Consider the following 21,845-nt stretch of genomic DNA (forward strand, 5'->3'; position numbering starts at 1 on the left):
ACACTGCACACTCACATTGTTATTGAAAATGCAATTTAATTAGGTAGATAATTAGGTTTTATTTTAAAATTCTCTATTTTAATACTACACGCCTCAATATTGAAATTGTAACACCAAGAAGGAAAAGTCGTGGAAGTGGAATTATGGAAATTATGGGATGGATAGACATGTTAATGATATGCAAATGATGAAAAAATGGAATCAAAATTTTCAAAACATCTCGATTTATTCAGTATTGAGTATGAGCCCCATGCACAGAAATACATGCACTTAAATGCCTTGGCTGCTATCAAGGTTATTAATGATTGTCTAAGGAATATCCAGCCACGTTGAATGCACTTGAGCAGGAAAATCATCAAGATCCGCTGCTGGGAGCTCCCTCTGTAATTGCCGACCAATGACGTCCCAGTTGTGCTCAGTGGGAGACAAGTCCAGAGATGCTGCAAGCCTTGGTAGAACATTGATCCATTCTGTACTGCAATTGAAATTAGATATCACATACCAATTCTAAGGCATCAAATATTCTACACAAACCCACAGAAGGCATTTGCACAACATTGGTAAACTAGCTACAGATGTACAGTACCTCTGGCCATCAAGACAGAGCAAGACAGCAATGGCGGTTGGAGCGGAGGTCTATCTTCAACGATGAGTCCCATTTTTTGTCTTGGACGCAATGATAGCCGGAGATTAGTGTGGAGAGCTTGTGGGCAACGCCAAGATACAGCCTTCCACAGGGAATGTTACACAGGTCTTACACCTCAGATAATAGTGTGGGGTAGCATAATGTATGACAGGCGGAGTCCTCTAGCCTTTATTCCAGGTACTCTGGTTGTGGAACCAGTGGTACAGCCATTTCTCCAAAGTGTCCCAGAGCCATTTTCTAACACAACACCAGGCCACATATTTCTTGCGTTACTGCGAGCAGCCTGAATGGACTAAACATTGAACCATGGCCTGCAGAGTCTGCAGACTTGTCTCCCATGGAGCAAATCTAAGTTGTCATCATTCGGCAATTGTAAAGGCAGCCGTCAGCAGCGAATCTTGATGATTTAAAGTGGATTCAGCTTGGCAGAACATTCCTCTCAGACAACCATTAATAACCTCATTGATATCATGCCAAGGTGTGTAAATGCATGTATTTCTGAATGTGGAGCTCTTACCCGATACTGAATAAAATTAGATGTTTTTCCATTTTTTTTCCATTTTTTAATCATTGCCTTATCATTAGTTTGACTGTCCATCCTGTGATTTACAAATGTCAACAACTTTTCATTCGTAGTGTTGTAATTTCAACGTTGAGTCTAACTTTTTATATATGTTGAAAAAACAATACAAAATGAGAAAGGCTGGGATACTGGATGTTTAGCCAAAACTGAGCTTTAGAGAATAACTGTTATTTTAATTTTATTATATAAATCAACATTACAATGGAAAATTAGACACTTTGTAATTTATTTCATCAAAGAAATGTGTTTCTTTCTCCTCCAGGACTGATCATACTCTGTCAAAATTTTCAATTCACGGGTAAAATCTGTCTTCAGTGAAGACAGTTACTCTTTAAGTTTTAGTGGATACTGACTTGCAACTGAATTATGCAATTCCTTGGTTATTCCTCCTGAATGTTTACGAATAAATTGACAATTGGGTGTTACCATTACCCAGTAACACTGTCCTAGTAATGCTGACTGTGAAAATACCTACCTGACTGAGAAAAGAAATGGTAACACCCAACTAACAATTAATTTATACATTTCAAGGAGGAATAACAGAGGAACACCAGGAATTAACTGAAACAGACATGTTTAGAGAGCTGACATGTTCTCTTTAAGCATTATAAGTAAATATAGATAAAAGAAAAGAAGTGAGTGGCACCATATAGTGTCACACAACAGATTAATGCAGTAAGACGTTGTCACTAACTTCTTCTCCTATGTGTAGAGTAAGTTGCTATGATCCTACCATTCTTCACTATATGAATTAACTCTTTTTACATAAGATTTCTCTATTCTCAAAAACATACAAAATAGTGATCATGGGAGATTTTAACTATCCAGATATTTGTTGGGAATCTCTCTCAGGCAAATGTAATGGGTCCAGAAAATTCTTGTCTTCCGTCGCTGACAACTTTATCTTTCAAAAGGTAGAAGAGAGAAGAGGATCAGCCATCTTGGAACTAATTCTTACAAACAGGGAGGAAATGGTTGAGGAAGTAAAGGTGGCTGGGAATTTAGGAGACAGCGGACATGCTATCCTTGAATTTTGGATTACAAGAGGAGGAAGACCAGCGAGAAAAAGGGTAGGAAAGGTCGAATGGCTGGATGTTCTAAAGGACAGAAATGTCCAAGAAGGATGGGTGATTTTGCTCAATGAAAATCTCACTGCACAATCAGTAACAACCCCTAAAAGAAAGAAGAATTGGAAGCATTTAACGAGACCAGGATGGGTGAACACAGAACTTAAACACTTGCTAAAAAGGAAAAAATAAATGAATATTAAATGGAAAGAGGGGGCTTGCAAGGGAGACGAAAATCAATAAAAAAAGATTTTGGGGGTATGTCAAAAGCAAAAGAAAAGCCAAAGATGTTATAGGATTTTTACAGGAAGAAAAGGGTGAACTTGTCAAAAATGATGTTTAGAAGGCCGAACTTTTAAATTCCTATTTTGCATCTGTGTTCTCTAAGAAAATAAATGTAACACCAACTGATCTTCACTGTGTTATTGGAGGAATAAAACAATCTATAAACAGAGATATGGTGAGGGAACACATAGATAATTTAAATGAATTTAAATCTCCTGGTCCAGAAGAATTACATCCTAGAGTACAGAAAGAGATAGCATAGGAAATTGCAGAACCACTAGCCAGAATCTTTGAAAAATCCTGGAGAACAGGAGGAGTCTCAGAAGACTGGAGAAGGGCAAATGTTGTCCCTATCTTCAAAACAGGAAAGAAGATGGAGGCAGGAAACTACAGACCAGTTAGCTTTACTTCTATACCAGGAAAGATCTTTGAACAAATTATTAAACAGCATGTATGTAAGTACTTGGATAAGAATACAGTAATTAACCAGAGCCAGCATGGGTTTGTATCAAACAAGTCATGCCAGATTAATCTAATTTCCTTCTATGATGGAATCACTGACTGGGTGGATCAGGGAAATGCAGTAGATAAAGTATATCTTGACTTCAGAAAAACATTTGATATAGTATCTCATACTAGCCTTATTGAAAAAATGTATGAGATTATGGGAAAAGTATGGGATTGACAAGGCTACGATTAGGTGGATTCATAACTGGCTCAGTGAGCACACTCAAAGAGTGCTAATAAATGGTTGCACATCCAACTGGAAGAGTGTTTCAAGTGGGGTACCACAAGGCTCTGTCCTGGCCCCAGTGTTGATCACCAGTTTTATAAATGATCTAGATAAGGGAACTGAAGGTAAACTAATCAAATTTGCAGATGATGCAAAGCTAGGAGGGATAACTAACACTAGAGAAGTCAGATAAAGGATTCAGAAGGATCTAGGTAAGTTTGAACAATGGGCATAAACTAACAGAATGGTATTTACCAGGGGAAAATGCAATATTCTACATCTGGGGAAGAAAAATGAAAATTACATTTACAGAATGGGAGGAACAGAACAAAGCAACAGCACGTGTAAAAAAGACTTGGGTATACTAATGGATCACAGACTGCACATGAGTCAACAGTGTGATGCAGCTGCAATAAAGGCAAACAGTTCTGGGATGTATTAAGAGAAGCATAGAGTCTAGATCACGTTAAGTAATTATAACCTCTACTCCTCCTTGATCAGGCCCACCTGGAACACTGTGTCCAATTCTGGACACCACATTTTAAAAAAGACATTGAAAAACTGGAACAAGTTCAGAGAAGAGCGACTAGGATGGTGAGCGGACTGTAAACTATGTCCTATGAGGAGAGTTAAAGGATCTGGGAATGTTTATCTTGCAAAAAAGAAGGCTAAGAGGAGACTTAAAAGCTGTCTACAAATATCTGAAGAGATGTCACAGTGTAGAGGGATCATTCTTATTCTCATATGTACATGGAAACACAAGAAGCAATAGAATGAAACTGAAGGGAGAAGATACAGATTAGATATTAGAAAAAACTTTTTGACAGAGAGAGTGATCAATGAGTGGAACACGCTTCCACGTGACGTGGTGAGCTCTCCTTCAATGAAAGTCTTCAAACATAGGCTGGACAGACATCTGTCTGAGATGGCTTAGTGAATCCTGCATTTGACACGATGACCCTGGAGGTCCCTTCCAACTATAACATTCTATGATACTACAGCCTACTTCTTTAATACAAATGTAGCAGACATTTGTGTTTATGCCCTTCCGCAGTTCTATCTATTTCTACTTTTCATATAAAAAATGTACAAAAGTTTATAACATTTGATTTTACACAATAGAGGATATTTCTGACTTGCATACTGTGAAGATGAAGACCCGGGGTGTTCCGTGGGCGTAACACTGCTCAGACAACACAGGGTGAGGGTAAAACAGCGTGGCAATACTTTATTGAACCACAAAGTGAACAATAAACACACAAAACCGCCCCAGCAAATGCCCAAGATGGTACAATATTACACAGTCTCACCCTTCTGCTGGCCCGCCTGGGGTAGAACAGCTGCGACTTCAGAGATTTCCAGGGCCGACTACCTGAACCAGTGGCCCCCCCGCTTCTGGCGGGCCCCCTCAGAGAGAAGGTAGTGGCAAGCTTGGGAACCTAGAAGTCCATCGAGGTACAAGGCCAGGAGACCTGAGGGTTCAAATCTGGCCTCTCCGAGAGTTTCCATGGGACCAGGCGACTGGGGGGTCCCTCCTGGCAACTCCAAATGTCTCCATAGGTTCAAGGCGACCGGTGGGTCCCTCCTAGCAACCCCAGAAACAACATATCCGTGGGGCCAGGTGACTTCTTCGTCCTCTTCTGGACTCCCCAAAATGTATCCATGTCTCTCTGATGGTTGATGGAGCAGATCCGAATCTTTCCAGTCAGGGTCGGTACCCTTAGACTAGAATCATGTAGAATACAAATCTGTGTCTCTTTAGATGCCATGCAATCCATCTACTGTCCTGGAGAATGTCTCTCATTCTCCTTCCAAAGTCGGTCTCAAACTCTGGCCCGAGACTCTCTCTGTCTCAGAAACACATCTCCTTTCTCCTTCTCTGGGCTCAAGTCTGACTCTTACTATAAACACATGTTCCTTCTGCTTCTCTGGGCTCAGCCCCCTGAATGCAGAACTGCTCTCACCCTCCTCCCCCAAAGCTAAGTGTGCATATCACATGTCAGAGGTAAAGGTGCAGGGCTCACCTATCATTGTTGGAGACAATCAATTTACATAGTTGGTATACAGTGGGCTCTTTAAATCAACATTCATCTGGCTTTTAGTACAATTAGCATATTAGCAAATAACATTGTTTCCAACCCCAAGAGGAGACCACAATCAGGGTTAGACAAATACCAGTCTGACCTTTAGAAATACACAAACATGTTAAACACAATAGTGTAATTTAAACACAATAGTGTATTTCTCTTGACTTAACAAATCTAATCGTCTGGCTTATTAAGATTTTACTCTGTATCGTCATATTGCTCCCCCAATCTTAATAAGCCAGACATGACAGGATCCCAATCACCCTTCCCCACTTATTGGAGACAGTCCATCAGCATGTCTTCAAGCACAGACACGAATGTAAGATGTTTCACCTTCATGAGAACAAAACTTTGCATCATCCAGTTTCCTCAGAGCATATTCCATGTCTTCCTTGCATATAAACTCCAAACGTAATTGAAGAAAACAGACTGGTATCCATTGCATCCACACATGCCTTCCTCTGCATCCTGTGGTTCCTGAATTAAATCAGATGAGAGTCGGTGGCCTGGTATTCAATCCATTGAAGCAGGCACAGCTCCTGTAGTTGCCATATCTTGTTGCTGCTGTATATTCTCTCTGGTCCTCCTCCCAAGGCCTGGCTGGTGGGGTTGGACATGGTAGCATCCGAAACCCGCTGTGTATGCTTCACCTATGGTCTGCTGGGTCTGTCTACATGCCTCCTTGGTTGTGGAGGCCTTTGAATGGTGTGTGCTAACACCAGTCCCCTGAAGCTCCCCCAGCCCTGCTGGGCTGAGTAGTATCCCACCAATGCCACCAAAATGTGAAGACCCAGGGTCTTCCATTGGTGTAAAGCTACTCAGACAACGCAGGGTGAGGGTAAAACAGCGTGGCAATACTTTATTGAACCACAGAGCGGACAATAAACACACAGAACAGTCCCAGCAAATACCCAAGATGGTACAACATTACACAGTCTCATCCTTCCTTCTCTGCCCACCTGGAATAGAACAGCTGCGACTTCGGAGGCTTCCAGGGCCGACTACCTCAACCAGTGGCCCCCCGATTCTGGCGGGCTCCCAAAGAGAGAAGGTAGCGGCAAGCTTAGAAAGCTAGCAGTCCATCGAGGTACAAGGCCAGGAGACCCGAGGGTTCAAATCTGGCCTCTCCGATAGTGTCCATGGGGCCAGGCGACCGGGGGGTCCCTCCTGGCAACTCCAATAGTCTACATAGGTTCTAGGCGACCGGTGGGTCCCTCCTAGCAACCCCAAAACAACATATCCGTGGGGCCAGGTGACTTCTTCGTCCTCTCCTGGACTCCCCAAAATGTATTCATGTCTCTCTGATGGTTGATGGAGCAGATCCGAATCTTTCCAGTCAGGGTCGGTACCCTTAGACTAGAATCATGTAGAATACAAATCTGTGTCTCTTTAGATGCCATGCAATCCATCTACTGTCCTGGAGGATGTCTCTCATTCTCCTTCCAAAGTCTGTCTCAATATCTACCCCAAGACTCTCTTTGTCTCAGAAACACATCTCCTTTCTGCTTCTTTGAGCTCAAGTCTGACTCTTACTAAAAACAGATGTTTCTTCTGCTTCTCTGGGCTCAGCCCCCTGAATGCAGAACTGCTCTCACCCTCCTCCCCAAAAGCTAAGTGTGCATATCACATGTCAGAGGTAAAGGTGCAGCGCTCACCTATCATTGTTTGAGATAATCAATTTACATAGTTGGTATACAGTGGGCTCTTTAAATCAACATTCATCTGGCTTTTAGTACAATTAGCATATTAGCAAATAACATAGTTTCCAACCCCAAGAGGAGACAGTAATCAGGGTTAGACAAATACTGGTCTGACCTTTAGAAATACACAAACATGTACAAGACAATTTAAACACAATAGTGTAATTTAAACACAATAGTGTATTTCTCTTGACTTAACAAATCGTCACACATACATAAGTAGTTGTTTTATGGAAAATCTTAAACATGTAATTGAGAATAATTATGTTGCCTGTGGCTACACGTAGAAGAAAGAGAGGCATCTACATGTATCACCTAACCTCAAGGATAATAACATTATGTCTAATGCTGCTGTGGTCCTATAACTTTTACGCAGGAGATAGAAAATATTGCATTGAACTGGGAAGTTTGTAATCTTATCTTTTGTTAAAATGTGAGAAAATTGCCCATTTTTTGTCCAAAACTTTTTTTGTTTTAATTCAAACATCCTACTAGATTTATGGTTCCTATACAAGTATGATAAAAGGAGGCTGAACCAGCCGATCACTGTGATATCAGCCGAGCATCTAATGAGTATGGAGGTCTCCACAATGTCCCTTTGGAACAGAAGGATAGGGCAGTTGGAATTCAGTTGTCTGATTCTTTTTTTCAGCAGGGAGATGAGCTGTTGCCAGATGATTTGAGCAGCAGTTGGCTCATAGAGAACACAGGAATGCTCAGCTGAGCGATAGTTTGGTCAACAGCTGTTTAACCTGTATGTCCAGCTTTACAGAAGCTTTTTTGGAATCAACTGTCAGAGCTTGTTGTGATAGCTCTAAGAAAATGACGTGATCAGTAGATGTAGGGATCGCTAATATGTACTTTCAATCAAAGGAAATGCTTATTACCTTTTCTGACATACAACACCTGATTTTAACATTTCAATTCTTGCAGATTATTTAGTGAATTCAAATCTAAATATTATTATTTTTTAGCGACCTTCAACTTGATCTCGAGCCATGGCAACTTGACAAAAGATCCATCTTGTGCAAGCCTAAATAGGTTCTTTTTTTCAGCAGGGAGATAAGCCGTTGCCAGATGATTCGAGCAGCAGTTGGCTCATAGAGAACACAGAAATGCTCAGCTGAGCGATATTTTGGTCAACAGCTGTTTAACGTGTATGGCCGGCTTTACAAAAGTTTTTTTGGAATCAACTGTCAGAGCTTATGGTGATATTTCTAAGAAAATGACGTGATCAGTAGATGTGGGGATCTCTAATATGTACTTTCAATCAAAGGAAATGCTTAATAATAATAATCCTTTAATTTATATAGCGCCAACATATTTCGCAGCGCTTTACAATTCACATACATTATGGCCACTGTCCCGATTGGGGCTCACAATCTACATTCCCTATCAGTATGTTTTTGGAGTGTGGGAGGAAACCGGAGAACCCGGAGGAAACTCACGCAAACACGGGGAGAACATACAAACTCCTTGCAGATGTTGTCATTGGTGGGATTTGAACCCAGGACCCCAGCGCTGCAATGCTAACCACTGAGCCACCGTGCTTATTACCCTTCCTGCCATACAAGACTTGATTTTAACATTTCAATTTTTGCAGATTATTTAGAAAATACAAATTAAATATTATTTTTTAGCGACCTTCGGCTTGATCTCGAGCCATGGCAACTTGACGGAAGATCCATCTTGTGCAAGTCTAAATAGGTTCACCAGGGTCTTCTCAGACATTATCTTGATAGTATCAAGCCATCTGGTTGTTGGTCTTCCTCTTCGCCTTGTTCCTTCTATTCTTCCTACCATGATGTCCTTCTCCAGTGATTGTTCTCTTAGTATGAAGTGCCAAAGTAAGCAAATCGTAGCTTGGTGATCCTTTCTTTGAGTGACATGTCTGGCTTGATTTGTTCCAAATTTGAATTGCTTGTTCTTCTTTCCATGCATGGTATTGATAACATCCTTCTCCAGCACCACATTTCGAAGGCGTCAATTCTTCTTCTATCTTGTTTCTTTATCATCCAGGTTTCGCATCTGTATGTTACCACAGAAAAGACCAAACTATGTATAAGCCGTTTCTTTGTCACCAGTGAACTGCTCCTTGATTTGAAGACCTTGTCCAGTGACTTCAATGTTGATTTGTCCATAGCTATTCTTTTATTGACTTCCGCTGTCGTCACTGCATCTTGAGTTATCATTGATCCGAATAGGTTGAAGCGCTTTACAACTTCCAGTTAGTCGTCGTCCGTCCTGGTCGTACCTGGCAATAGTCAATATCTTTGTCTTCTTTGTGTTGAGCAGCAGTCGTATGTTCGAGCTTTCCATCTTGACACTCTGTTTTAAGTCTTTCATTCCATCTACAGTCATGGCCAAAAGTATTGAGAATGAGACAAATAGTAATTTTTCCAAAGTTTACTGCTTCATTTTTTGTAATGGCAATTCGCATATACTCCTGAATGTCAAAGAGTGATCAGCTTAACAGCAATTACTGTACTTGCAAAGTCAATATTTGCCCAGAAAATGAACTTTAACCCCCAAAACACATTTCAACATCATTGCAGTCCTGCCTTAAAAGGAGCCTCTAACATCGTTTTAGTGATTGATCCATTAACACAGGTGTGGGTGTTGATGAGGACAGGGCTGGCGATCAATCAGTCATGATTAAGTAAGAATGACATCACTGGACACTTTAAAAGGAGGCTGGTTCTTGGTATCATTGTTTCTCTTCAGTTAACCATGGTTATCTCTAAAGAAACACGTGCAGCCATCATTGCACTGCACAAAAATGGCCGAACAGGGAAGAGTATCGCAGCTACAAAGATTGCACCTCAGTCAACAATCTATCGCGTCATCAAGAACTTCAAGGAGAGAGCTTCCATTGTTGTCAAAAAGGCTCCAGGGCGCCCAAGAAAGACGAGCAAGCGCCAGGACCGTATCTTAAAACTGTTTCAGCTGTGGGATCGGACTACCAGCAGTGCCGAGCTTGCTCAGGAATGGCAGCAGGCTGGTGTGAGTGCTTCTGCATGCACTGTGAGGCGGAGACTCTTTGAGCAAGGGCTGGTTTCAAGGAGGGCAGCAAAGAAGCCACTTCTCTCCAGAAAAAACATCAGGGACAAACTAATATTCTGCAAAAGGTACAGGGAGTGGACTGCTGAGGACTGGGGCAAAGTCATTTTCTCTGATGAATCCCCTTTTCGATTGTTTGGGACATCTGGAAAACAGCTTATTCGGAGAAGAAGAGGTGAGCGCTACCACCAGTCTTGTCTCATGCCAACTGTAAAGCATCCTGAAACCATTCATGTGTGGGGTTGCTTCTCAGCCAAGGGAATCGGCTCACTCACAGTCTTGCCTAAAAACACAGCCATGAATAAAGAATGGTACCAGAATGTCCTCCAAGAGCAACTTCTCCCAAAAGTCCAAGAGCAGTTTGGCGCACAACAATGCCTTTTCCAGCATGATGGAGCACCTTGCCATAAAGCAAAGGTGATAACTAAATGGCTCATGGAACAAAACATAGAGATTTTGGGTCCATGGCCTGGAAACTCCCCAGATCTTAATCCCATTGAGAACTTGTGGTCAATCATCAAGAGACGGGTGGACAAACAAAAACCAACAAATTCTGGCAAAATGCAAGCATTGATTATGCAAGAGTGGACTGCTATCAGTCAGGATTTGGTCCAAAAGTTGATTGAGAGCATGCCAGGGAGAATTACAGAGGTCTTGAAGAAGAAGGGGCAACACTGCAAATATTGACTTGCTGCATTAACTCATTCTAACTGTCAATATAACCTATTGGTACTCATAATATGATTGCAATTATATTTCTGTATGTGATATAAACATCAGACAAACACTAATAAAAACCAGAGGCCAGCAGATCATGTGAAAATATAATTTTGGTGTCATTCTCAATACTTTTGGCCATGACTGTACGCTTGTTACTATCAATGTTGTATCATCAGCGTATTTCAGATTGTTGATGATTCGTTCAGCAATTTTGATTCCTTCTTCTTTTTTGGCAAATACAGCCTTCCTGAAAATAGTTTCTGCATATAAATTGAAGAGAAATGATGACAGGATGTAGCCTTGTCTGACGCCTCGCTCCACTTTGAACCATGCGATGTCGCCGTATTCTGTTCACACTGTTGCTTCTTGGTTGATGTAAAGGTTCCTAATGAGGCTGATCAGATGATTCGGCACACACATACTCTTCATGGTATTCCAAAGTTACTGGTGATCAACACAGTCGAAGACATTGCTGTAGTCGATAAAGCAAAAATAGATCTCCTTGTTGTATTCTTTGGCCTTTTCCATTATCCATCTAATGTTAGCAATCACATCTCTTGTTCCTCTGCCTTTTCCGAAACCTGCGTGTTCCTATGGCAGTTCTTTGTCAAGTAAGGCTGCAACTGTAGGATCTTCGGTAGTCTTTCTCTGGCATGAGGTATGAGTCGAATAGTCAGATGATTTCCACAATTCTGTAGCTTCTCCCTTCTTCGGAATAGGAATAAACACAGATCTTGTTGTGTGTGTGATTATATAAACTACTGCTTGAGAAAACTTTATTAGCTCTATTGGAATATTGTTACATCCAGGCACTTTGTTGTTTGACAGAAGCTTTATCACTGCAAAGACTTTCAGGGTGTTCGGCTCGCTATCATTTCCAGTCTCAGTTTCTTTCCATATCACTGAATCGTTCTTGTAGAGGTGCTCCGTGTTCTCTTTCCATCTTTCCTCGAGCTATTCTGGTTCAGTTAGTTTGTTCTCATTTGCGTCTTTCAACACGCCCACTCTTGGCTGAAGCTTTCATCATATCTTTTTGATCTTTAGGTATGCCTTTCTGGTCTTGCCCCTCAGATGTTCTCTTTCGATCTCTGCGCATATCTTTTGGTAATAGAGTTCTTTGTCTGCTCGAATGGCTCTCTTTAGTCTTTTATTAATGTTGTCTGAATCTTGTATGTTACCTTTTACTTTTGCCATTCTTCTTTCTTCGATGATCTTTGGGGTCTCTTCAGTTAACCATGGCTGCAGGGGGTCTCTTCTGCCTCTTGTTTATTGTCTTACTGGCTTCTTCAGGAATAATAGTCTTTACAAGTGTCCATAATTCCTCAGGCTTTCCTTCTTCCCTGTCCAGTGATGTAAATCGGTTGTGCAGACCGTTCCAAAAAACTTCAGGTATGTTGGTCAAATCAAAGTTGGAAATGTCCGTTGTCTAGTCCATTTGTGCAGCTTGATGCTAAATGTTGCCGTCAAAAGTTCATAATCAGTTCCAGTCAGCTCCTGGCCTTGTTTTCACCGTAATAATGCACATATGGTGTTAATCTGATTCTTATAGGCCCCATTCGGTGATGTCCATGTGTAGAGTCTCCGTTTGTGATTTTGGAAGGTGTTCATGATGGACAATTGATTTGTCTTAAAAAGGTCAATGAATCTTTCTCCTGCCTCGCTTCGTTCACCAAGTCCAAAGTTTCCAACAACGGTTCCATGTTTGCCATGGCACACTTTGGCATTCAAGTCTCCCATGATAATGAGTAAGTCTTGTTCTGGAGTCTTGTCGATTTCCTCTTGAACTTGATCGTAGAACAGCTCAACGTCCTCCTACTCGGCATCTGGTGTTGGTGAGTAGACTTGAGCAACTATGACATGAATTAGCACTACTTGTAGTCATATCGAGGTGACTCTATCACTGACTGCAATGTACTTCAGGACAGTGCCAGCCAATCTTCGGTTGAGAATAAAAGTGACAGTTTCTTCTTCGGTTATCATTGCCGGAATAGTAGACCCAATGCTTGTTTCATTGGAAATGTCCATCATAATTAACTAATTCTGAGTAAGTCGTCAAGTCATGTTCTGTCCATTTTGGCTTTGAAGATGTCAAATTTGCCTTGGATCATCGTTTGTACTGGTCAAAATGACTGTTATTGTGAACAGATAGGCAAGTTGAAGATGAAATGATCTCTAAAAGGTCTAAAGTTAAAGATGACATATTTCCTTGTATTTTTTGGAAAAAAAATATTTTCATCTTTTACATTTTAAAAATTACAAACAGGAAAATGGGCCGATGCAAAAGTTTGGAGATTTGTGTGCTCAGATAACTTTGACCAAGGTTTCAGATCTTAATTAGCTGGTTAGGCTTATGACTTCTTCACGATCATCATTAGGAAAGGCCAGGTGATGCAAATCTCCCAGCTTTATAAAAACCCAGCCTCCTCTAACCTTGTACCAAAAAACAGCAGCCATGGGTTCTTCTAAACAGCTGACTAGCACTCTGAAAATTAAAATGGTGGAGACCCACAATGCAGGTGGCTATAAGAAGATAGCAAAGCGTTTTCAAGTTGCCCTTTCCTCAGTTCAAAATATAATTAAGAAATGACAGTTAAGAGGAACAGTGGAGGTTAGGATAAGGTCTGGAAGACCAAGCAAAATTTCAGTGAGAGCTGCTTGTAAGATTGCTAGAGAGGCAAATCAGAGCCCCAGCTTGACTTCAAAAGACCTTCAGAAAGATTTAGCAGACTCTGGAGTTGTGGTACATTGTTCTACTGTTCAGACACACCTGAACAAATATGGCCAGGCCTCCATTGGTTAATAAATTTGATTTCCATTGATGATCTTTGCATGATTTTGTTGTCAGCACATTCAACTTTGTACAGAACAAAGTATTCAATGGGAATATTGCATTCATTCAGATCTAGGATGTGTTATTTGAGTGTTCCCTTTATTTTTTTGAGCAGTGTATCTTTAATTGCATTGCTCTATATGTAGGTAGAGTTGTACCTCTATTACTATCACCTTTATTTACGATACACCATCTCTATGAGATGCTTCTTTCACTTGGTCACAAACTGAGGGATTAGGTGATACTGTGGGATGGGATGTAGTCATTTATTTTTCTCTATATTATATATTTTATTTTTTCTAGTGCACTTTTTATTCCTATTTGCTTTCAAAATATATATATTAATATTATGGGCAATTATTAATGTTGCCTTCTTATTATTTTTATTTATTTGTACTACGTTATTATGTTTTCATTCTTGAGTATGAGTATGCTCATTAATTTGTTAACATATTGTCATCTCACCGTTCATTGCACTGTCACTTTATGTAGTTACAACCTATAGTTGAGTGTAGGGGATGTTATCTAGCACTGTCACTTTAAAAGTTACACATCGGTTTGTTGCCAGTATTAGTGCCATCTCTATTAATATGTAAACACTTACATATGGAGACTATGTTTTGGTCTTAAATATGTTATCCTGCAATTATCACCTGTCAGTCCTATCTTGCCCATATCCAAAATGTCATTATGCTATGTAGCCCATATTCAAAATGGTGTCGTGCAAGTGCGCATGCCTGTAACACGACGGATACACCAGCATTGCCGACAGCACCTTTTTCCTGATGCGTGCGGGTAAGTGACATCACCGGGGATTTCCCCTGACCTCCCGCGTCATGGCTGATGCCGAAAGTAATGCTAGTACCAAGGCGCGCATCGCCGCGCATGCGCAATCCATGGAGCAGTAATACTGTACACCTGTGGTGAGTTCTATAAAAAGATGGTCCTAACACACAGTATACTACAGCCCCCCGGGGAAGCACATGCGAAACACGCGTTGGGCTGCTGGCGCGCTGTTCCACGTGGGGAACATGTGTAAGAACTAAATAGGGTTGCTTTCACCTCTACTGGATACATCTTTAAAGTGGTACATACAGCCTCATTTACAATATACCCTAGTGCTGACATTTGTTGTCTTTTTCATTCATGAATTCTTTATGTATACTGTCATCTAGGGTTTATGAGGTAGGATGCATGTAGTGAGGCGTTACTGATTATTTGAGCACTGGCACTTTATGTTTTTTCTGCTTCCCATTTACTCTCCCACCCACAAAACTTATTAGTGGACAGCATGTCCTTAATATCTGTGTCTGACTATTGACTTTTTTCTGTACTCTGTATATTTAAGTGTATGCCTATTTTTCTTATATATTAAATACATTTTGTCATAAATATTTTGGACTATTCTACTCCATGTTTTTTGTATATAAAGAACATCAAAACAAGCCTGATGCACTTTGGAAACAAATCCTGTGGACAGATGAGGTTAAAATAGAACTCTTTGGCCACAATGATCAAAGGTATGAGTGGAGATAAAAGGGCACAGAATTTCAGGAAAAGAACATCTCGCCAACCATTAACCATGCTTTGGGGTTGTGTTGCAGCCAATGGAACGGGGAACATTTCACGGGTAGAATGAAGAATGGATTCAATGAAATTTCAACCAATTCTTGATGCAAATATAACACCATCAGTAAAAAAGCTGAAGTTGAAAAGAGGATGGCTTCTACAAATGGATAATGATCCTAAACACATATCAAAATCCACAATAGATGACCTCGAAAGACGCAAGCTGAAGGTTTTACAATGGCCCTTAGTCCACTGATCTGAACATTATTGAAAATCTGTGGCTAGACCTCAAAATAGCAGTACATGTAATATGACCCAGAAATCTCACAGAACTGGAAGAATTTACCAAGGAAGAATGGATGAAAATCCCTCAAACAAGAATTGAAAGACTCTTGGTTGGCTACAAAAAGCATTTACAAGCTGTGATACTTTCAAAAGTGGGTGCTACTAGGTACTAACCATGCAGGGTGCCCAAACTTTGCATCGGCCCATTTTCCTTTTCGTAAGTTTTAAAGTGTAAAAGATGAAAATATCTATATATCTAAATATCTATATTTTTTTGCCTAAAATACAAAGGAAATGTGTGATCTTTAACTTTAGGCCTTTTAGCGATCATTTCATCTTCAACTTGCTTAACTGTTCACAACAACAGTAATTTTGACTAGGGGTGCCCAAACTTTTACATGCCACTGTAAATTTCTGCAGCTTTTGATCTTCCCTAGGGTTGCATCTTCCAGCACTATATCGAATTCCTATAGTTGTACTCTCCATCAAGTTTTCTTGGCATAATACGGAAGTAGATTGCCAGGACTTTCTAAATATATGTACACTAAATACATGTATAGTAGCGGTAACTGATGTAATAAAGTGTATTTGTGTTTCTATTCTGTATGTCTGCGGTGACATGTTGAAATATATTTTATATTTAAACTTTAATCTGTTTTTTGGGGGGATGAAACTTAGAATTAGAAGGTTCAGATCCATCCACAGTAAACTGAAGAAGACTAATAGCGTTCATTAAGTGGCTAATGCGGTGCTCTTGTGTACAGACATTATTAGCTCTAAATATAGTACATACTGTATTAATTGAAGTGGGAAGATAAACTGCTGGTAATTTGTAGGAAAACCGAGAAAGTAAGCCTTTTAAAGGGAAAGCGCAAAATATTTTAAGCCTCTATTTCTGGGGTCTAAATTGCTAGAAACAAACTGCCCTGGTAATAGAACTTTGCAGGAAGCAGCAATGTTAACTATAGGATCATATAAAAAGGAGGACAATTTCCAGAAACTTTCTAGTAAATATAATATAATTCTGATAATGACATAGTCATTCTTGTGACATCAGAGGGTGACAATATGTTTGTCAAGGCAGATGACCAGGCTGTGCTATGCCAAGGTCTCTTCCCCTTTTTTTCCCTGCCAGCGGTGCTCCCGGCCACCCAGAGGTAGTTTAGTTCCCTATTCACATGAATGAAGCTGTGCTGCAGTTCCTCTTCACAGAAGGTGGTCAGAGCACAATGTGCAGGTAAAGACTGTGAAGCAGTTGTACCATTTAAAGGGAACCTGTCACGTTGCAGTATAGAATGAAGCCCGTGGTAAAGCCATTTCTCCAAAGTGTCCCAGAAGCTGTTTTTCAACAGAACACCAGGCCTCATGTTGCTCATATTGTGAGCAACCTGCTTGGCCTGAATGCGCTACCATAGCCTTAAGCAACTCTGGACTTGCCTCCTATCAAGCACATCTGGGACATGTCATTGGCAGCAGCAAATCTTGAGGAATTGCGTGCCCAAGTGTTTAGCGTGGCACAACATTCTGCAGACAACCATTAATAATTTCATTGTTAACATTATTTGCAAATCATTATCATGTCTCTTGATCCTGTGATTTCCAAAATTCCATAACTTTTCCTTTTTGGACTTACAATTTCAATATTTAGGAGTGTACATCACACTGAATCTGTTTCCAGCACAGAGGGTTTGTCAGTTAGCCTTGACAATTAGCTGTTTGTCAGGGTTCTGCTGCTGGGATCTTCCACATTGCTGGCTTGTGGCCTGGCACCCTATCAATCTCCTGAACTATCGAAGAACAACTGAGACAGGTCCTCCAGAGGAAGAGATGCTCTACGTAATGGCACCCTGAGCTAACATTTTTATTGATAGAATTTTGGGGTTGATGCAATGTATTGATCACCTCTTATTGCATTTTTTGCAGTGTTTCGTGCATCTGAAAAAACGTAATTCTAGCATTTAGATTTTTTCTTCATTATGCCAATTATCAATTGGGTTAATTAATTTTATATTTTGAAAGAACGGACTTTTATGAGCGTAATGATACCACTTACCGTATTTTTCGGACTATAAGACGCACTTTTCCCCCCCCAAACAGCGGAACCCCGGCTGTAATGGCAACTCATGACCGCATCACGGGGGCGCTTTTGAGCGCATGGAAAGCAGCACGTTGCCAGAATGTTGTAAATGCAGCTTCTACAAATTATCAGTGGCATTTAACAGATTAACAGCTGTGGATGGAGCAGAGCCGCAACTGTGGCTGTTAAAGGCAGATGATGACTAAATATGACAACCATCATCTGCCTGTAAAGATGCAGGCTCAGTTTCTGAGTCTGCATAAAAGGCTGGGAGTTGGCATATAACATAACTGTACATGAAATGTCGTTAAGGGGTTAAACAATGATGGCCTAACGAGCAGACTCAAGGCCAATAAAGAGGTAGCAGACCTTTCATTACGCTGATGTCACGCCCGCAGGTGGAGCACAAGGTTCGTGGACCCACTGTGCCATGGGGCAGAGCATACCTAGGAGGGGCATGACTAAGCAGCTACCTGGTTTTCACTGGAGCTCCTGATGGTGGAGTAAGGATTGAACTGCAGGTAGCCGCCAGGTACCACTCCTAGGCAGTCCTCGGGACTGCGGCTGCTGACTCCAAGGGTCAGGTTCGCCGACACAGATAAGGACACAGGGACACTGACAGGCAGGATTTGGACTCTGTTCAGACAACTCAGGCTCTGGGTGCTCTAACAGAACAGATACTGACACGGAGTCACAGACAGGGCTGGATTCGGATACTGGAACAGGTTCTGTCAGTACGAACACAGGAACGCTAACCAGGACTAACTCAGGTGCAGGTTCTGGTACTGACAGAATGGTTTCAAAGTTCAGGTACCGCCGGAGTGGCTTCTCACAGTTCATGTACCACCAGAGTGGCTTCATAGGGTTCAGGTACTGCCGGTGCGGCTTCAGGGATCAGGTACCGCCGGTGTGGTTTCAGACTAAATGGACCATTAGGTGGGGTTTCGGTTCAGGGACTGCCAGGTGCAGTTGCGGGATCAGGCCCTGGCCACACAAGGACCAGGGGTTGAGGATCACACCCTGGCCACACATGGCCCATGGGTTCAGGTTGAGGACCTGGCCACAGAAGGACCAGGGACACGGACTAACTCTCAATTACACGGGAAGAGGGACCTGCCAACATACAGTTGCACACACTACTCAGGAACTATAGGGGTTGCTCAGGCACCTCCCTAATGGGAAGGTGCATTTTATACTTCGATGCCTCCCAGCTATTGGCTGGGGGCATTTACAATGTGTGTGCGCTACTCCTTCATGTAGGAGGGTGCGCCGCCGGAAGTCAATACACCAGGAGATGTGCCGGAGACAAGGAGTTGTCCGTGCGGCCGCGGCGGTGAGTATGTCGATATCCCTGCATATAGTGGGAAGGGGAACCATGCAGGGGCGCCGGCATTAGCGTTACAGTTGATAGGCTGGATTACATTGGAGCTGAGATTATTTTTATGGATCTAATAAATTGGTAAACGAGGGTCTGACTCTTGTCTTTATTTATTTAATTCTCTCTTTTTATGTCTTTCAGGTTGCCATTTGTGGACTACGTCGGAATCCTTGAATTACTTCGGACCAGCGTGTTTTTCTTTTTTTATTAACAAATTGGTGAACCAGGGAGTCGGGAAGTTTATTTTTAAATAAAATATTTTTGTGTTTTTTTTTTTCGTTTTAACTTACTGGGTTAGTAATGGGAGTGTCTGATAGACGCTTCTCCATTACTAACCCCTGGGCTTGATGCCAGCTGACATTACACAGCTGACATCAACCCCAAAAAATATTTCCCCGATTGCCAACGCACCAGGGCAATCGGGAAGTGCCGAGGCAAAATGCCAGAACTGGCGCATCTAATGTGATCATCTTATATTCAAGACTTATATCAACTACTAAAGCTTCTGCTGGATACATTTTTACATTGGAATAATCAGTTACTAAGCATTTTTTTCCTACAAAAGTAAATGGGCCAAACCTGACTATTATGTGCTGGGTACCACATGTTCTCTGCAGTTTGTGATGACAGGTCCAATTTTATTGTGGTATACTAATGCAAACTTCTTATAAACAAAAATATAAATACAGGGATGTAGTCAACTTACTTATTCTCTGTAAAGTTTCCAATATACTGTGCTCCATTGGGAAATGTGTAAGTACCTCTGCCGTGAAACTTGTTGTCAATGAATTCTCCTTCATATATCGCTCCTGAAGGATGCTCGAGCTTTCCATGCCCATACATCTGTGTGAATCACAAGAGATGCAAGACATTTTCTAGAGAATGCTGTACAATATTTATGACATAGAAGTCTAACTCATAGATAAGTCCCAGCACAGTCTCAGACTACTGCTTCCCCGTTATGGCCATTAGAAGAAGTTCATCATCTTGACTACTGCCAGGATTAAGTCATTTAGCTGCCAGTGTCATGATACAGAAGGAATGCTGGCTATTCTGTCACCATAAGTAGATTCGGGGTAGGGGTGGAGCCGAGCAGTACCCCTCCTTGCCCCTCTCCCCCGTCGTCACAATTTCAACAGTATCTACATCACCAGGTAGGAGATATCATTGAATAGAATGGTGCACCATATAGCCTGGGCATCCCAGTTTCAGCAGCAGATGTGATGAGGACACTGGATCGGGCCTACTATGCGGAGTCTCAGTCCACATGCTGCGGCACCATCAGGAGACCAGAACTAGGTGAGTATTTTTTTAAATTTGTTTTACTCACTTATATAGCGCTGTGATGAACCCGTAGCCGCCATCTTGGTAATGATAAATCATATCCAGGGATGGCCACACTTCAGCAGCCCCCACCCTTGGGACCTTCTGTTAAAACGTCAACTAGATAGTTTCCCCCCATCCAGGCTCCTGTGAGATAAGAAGCCCCAGGGCCTACTTAACACTTGAATGCTAGGAGCTTCAAAGACTTCGAGAGGAAACACAGCTAGCAGGGGGTGTGCTTCGTCCATCTGTAACTCTGACCATTTGTCCCATAGGACTAGTTTCTTTGTCTGTCACAAGCATGGAGGCATAAGATATAGAAACATGAATAGTACACGCATGTTGCGTGGGATGGGCCAATAAAAAATATCACGGCGTCCCGGAGCCATTGCGCACACAAGCCTCCGCGGTAGACGTTTGTACGTGCTCTGGAAGCCAAGATATAGCGCTGAGCCATTCCTGAGGACCGTATGGTATCATAATTGATATCAAAAGGTCGGTTACGGCGGCCCGAATCCATGGGAACCCCTGGGGGTATCATGAGACCATCCCAGAAGAAGTTATTGGGTTCCTTAGAATTTGGGCTTCTGATCGAAGTTAGACCTGAGGGTGGAGACTGAGCCAGCTGACCTCACCAGCAGTGGGCGGGACGGGGCAGGTAAGATAGCAGGACAGACAAGAGATCCCTCAGTCTTGACCCAAGAGTGGGGTGCTGAACATCTGAGCAGCAGCTGAGGCCACCAAGGGGAGGAGCAGTTTGACCATGCGGTAGTAGGCCTCAGCCTGTAACAAAGAACCGTGCCTGCGACCGCAGAATCCTCTCCCTGCGTCACAAGAAAATCAAGAAACCGGTAACTGATATGCTGTGGTGATTCTGTGTGTTGTATTCCATTGTTGTATAGTTTAGCCTGACCTTATACCTGTGTATATTTAATTGTATATCGTGTATCTAGTGTATTATTATAATCAATTACCTCAAGTAATTGTGGGCCTGCCTTTTATTCTGCATAACGAACGCACGTCCGTGTGAGCTCGGCTCAAGCCAAAAACGCTACCCAGGGTTGGTTCCTGACCCGATATAGGCCCATTCACGGACTGGGCGTATATCTAAAATAGGGACTGGTGGCAGCATACCAACTGGGGATTGGGGAAGGCTGGTAGTGACGGTCGGAGGTTCAGATATATATATTCCTGGCGCGGCCAAGGAAGATATATATACCGCCCTCACTACAGAGGGCCCCGATACCCAGTAGGTTACAGGACAGTCTCTCTGGCGACCGCTTATCCTAGGTGCAGTTCCTTGACTGACCTGAGGCTAAGAGGGCGCTAGCGAGTTGTGCTGTGTAGTGACGTTACGGTTTAGTGACGTTGAAGGGATAACACTCTACCGTGTTCCCTGCGCTGGTTGCAGCTACCTGGCACTACTTTCTCTAGGTGCAGTACCTTGACTGACCTGAGAGGTAAGGGGGCGCCAGAGAGCTGCACCCACCGGCCGGCTTTCA

The 21,845-nt window shown here is 42.0% G+C and overlaps 1 protein-coding gene across 2 annotated transcripts in view; it reads right to left on the reverse strand.

Annotated features, from left to right (window-relative positions):
• The window catches only part of MORN2 (MORN repeat containing 2), a 51,660-nt gene that overhangs the window by 3,466 nt on the left and 26,349 nt on the right, over nt 1-21,845 (reverse strand). The window contains exons 4-5 of one of the 2 annotated variants that reach the window (XM_073672585.1): nt 19,727-19,863; nt 295-475 (exon numbers count right to left, since the gene is read on the reverse strand). In XM_073672585.1, coding sequence (XP_073528686.1) covers nt 310-475; nt 19,727-19,863 — 303 coding nt within the window. In that variant the 3' untranslated portion in view covers nt 295-309. Of the gene's footprint in view, nt 1-294; nt 476-19,726; nt 19,864-21,845 lie in introns of those variants that run through there. The other variant, XM_073672586.1, reaches the window with a different exon arrangement.

This window comes from Phyllobates terribilis, unplaced genomic scaffold, assembly GCF_046119375.1.
Source record: "Phyllobates terribilis strain yellow unplaced genomic scaffold, ASM4611937v1 Scaffold_3__8_contigs__length_932513732, whole genome shotgun sequence".
In the NCBI taxonomy this organism is placed as follows: Eukaryota; Metazoa; Chordata; class Amphibia; order Anura; family Dendrobatidae; genus Phyllobates; species Phyllobates terribilis.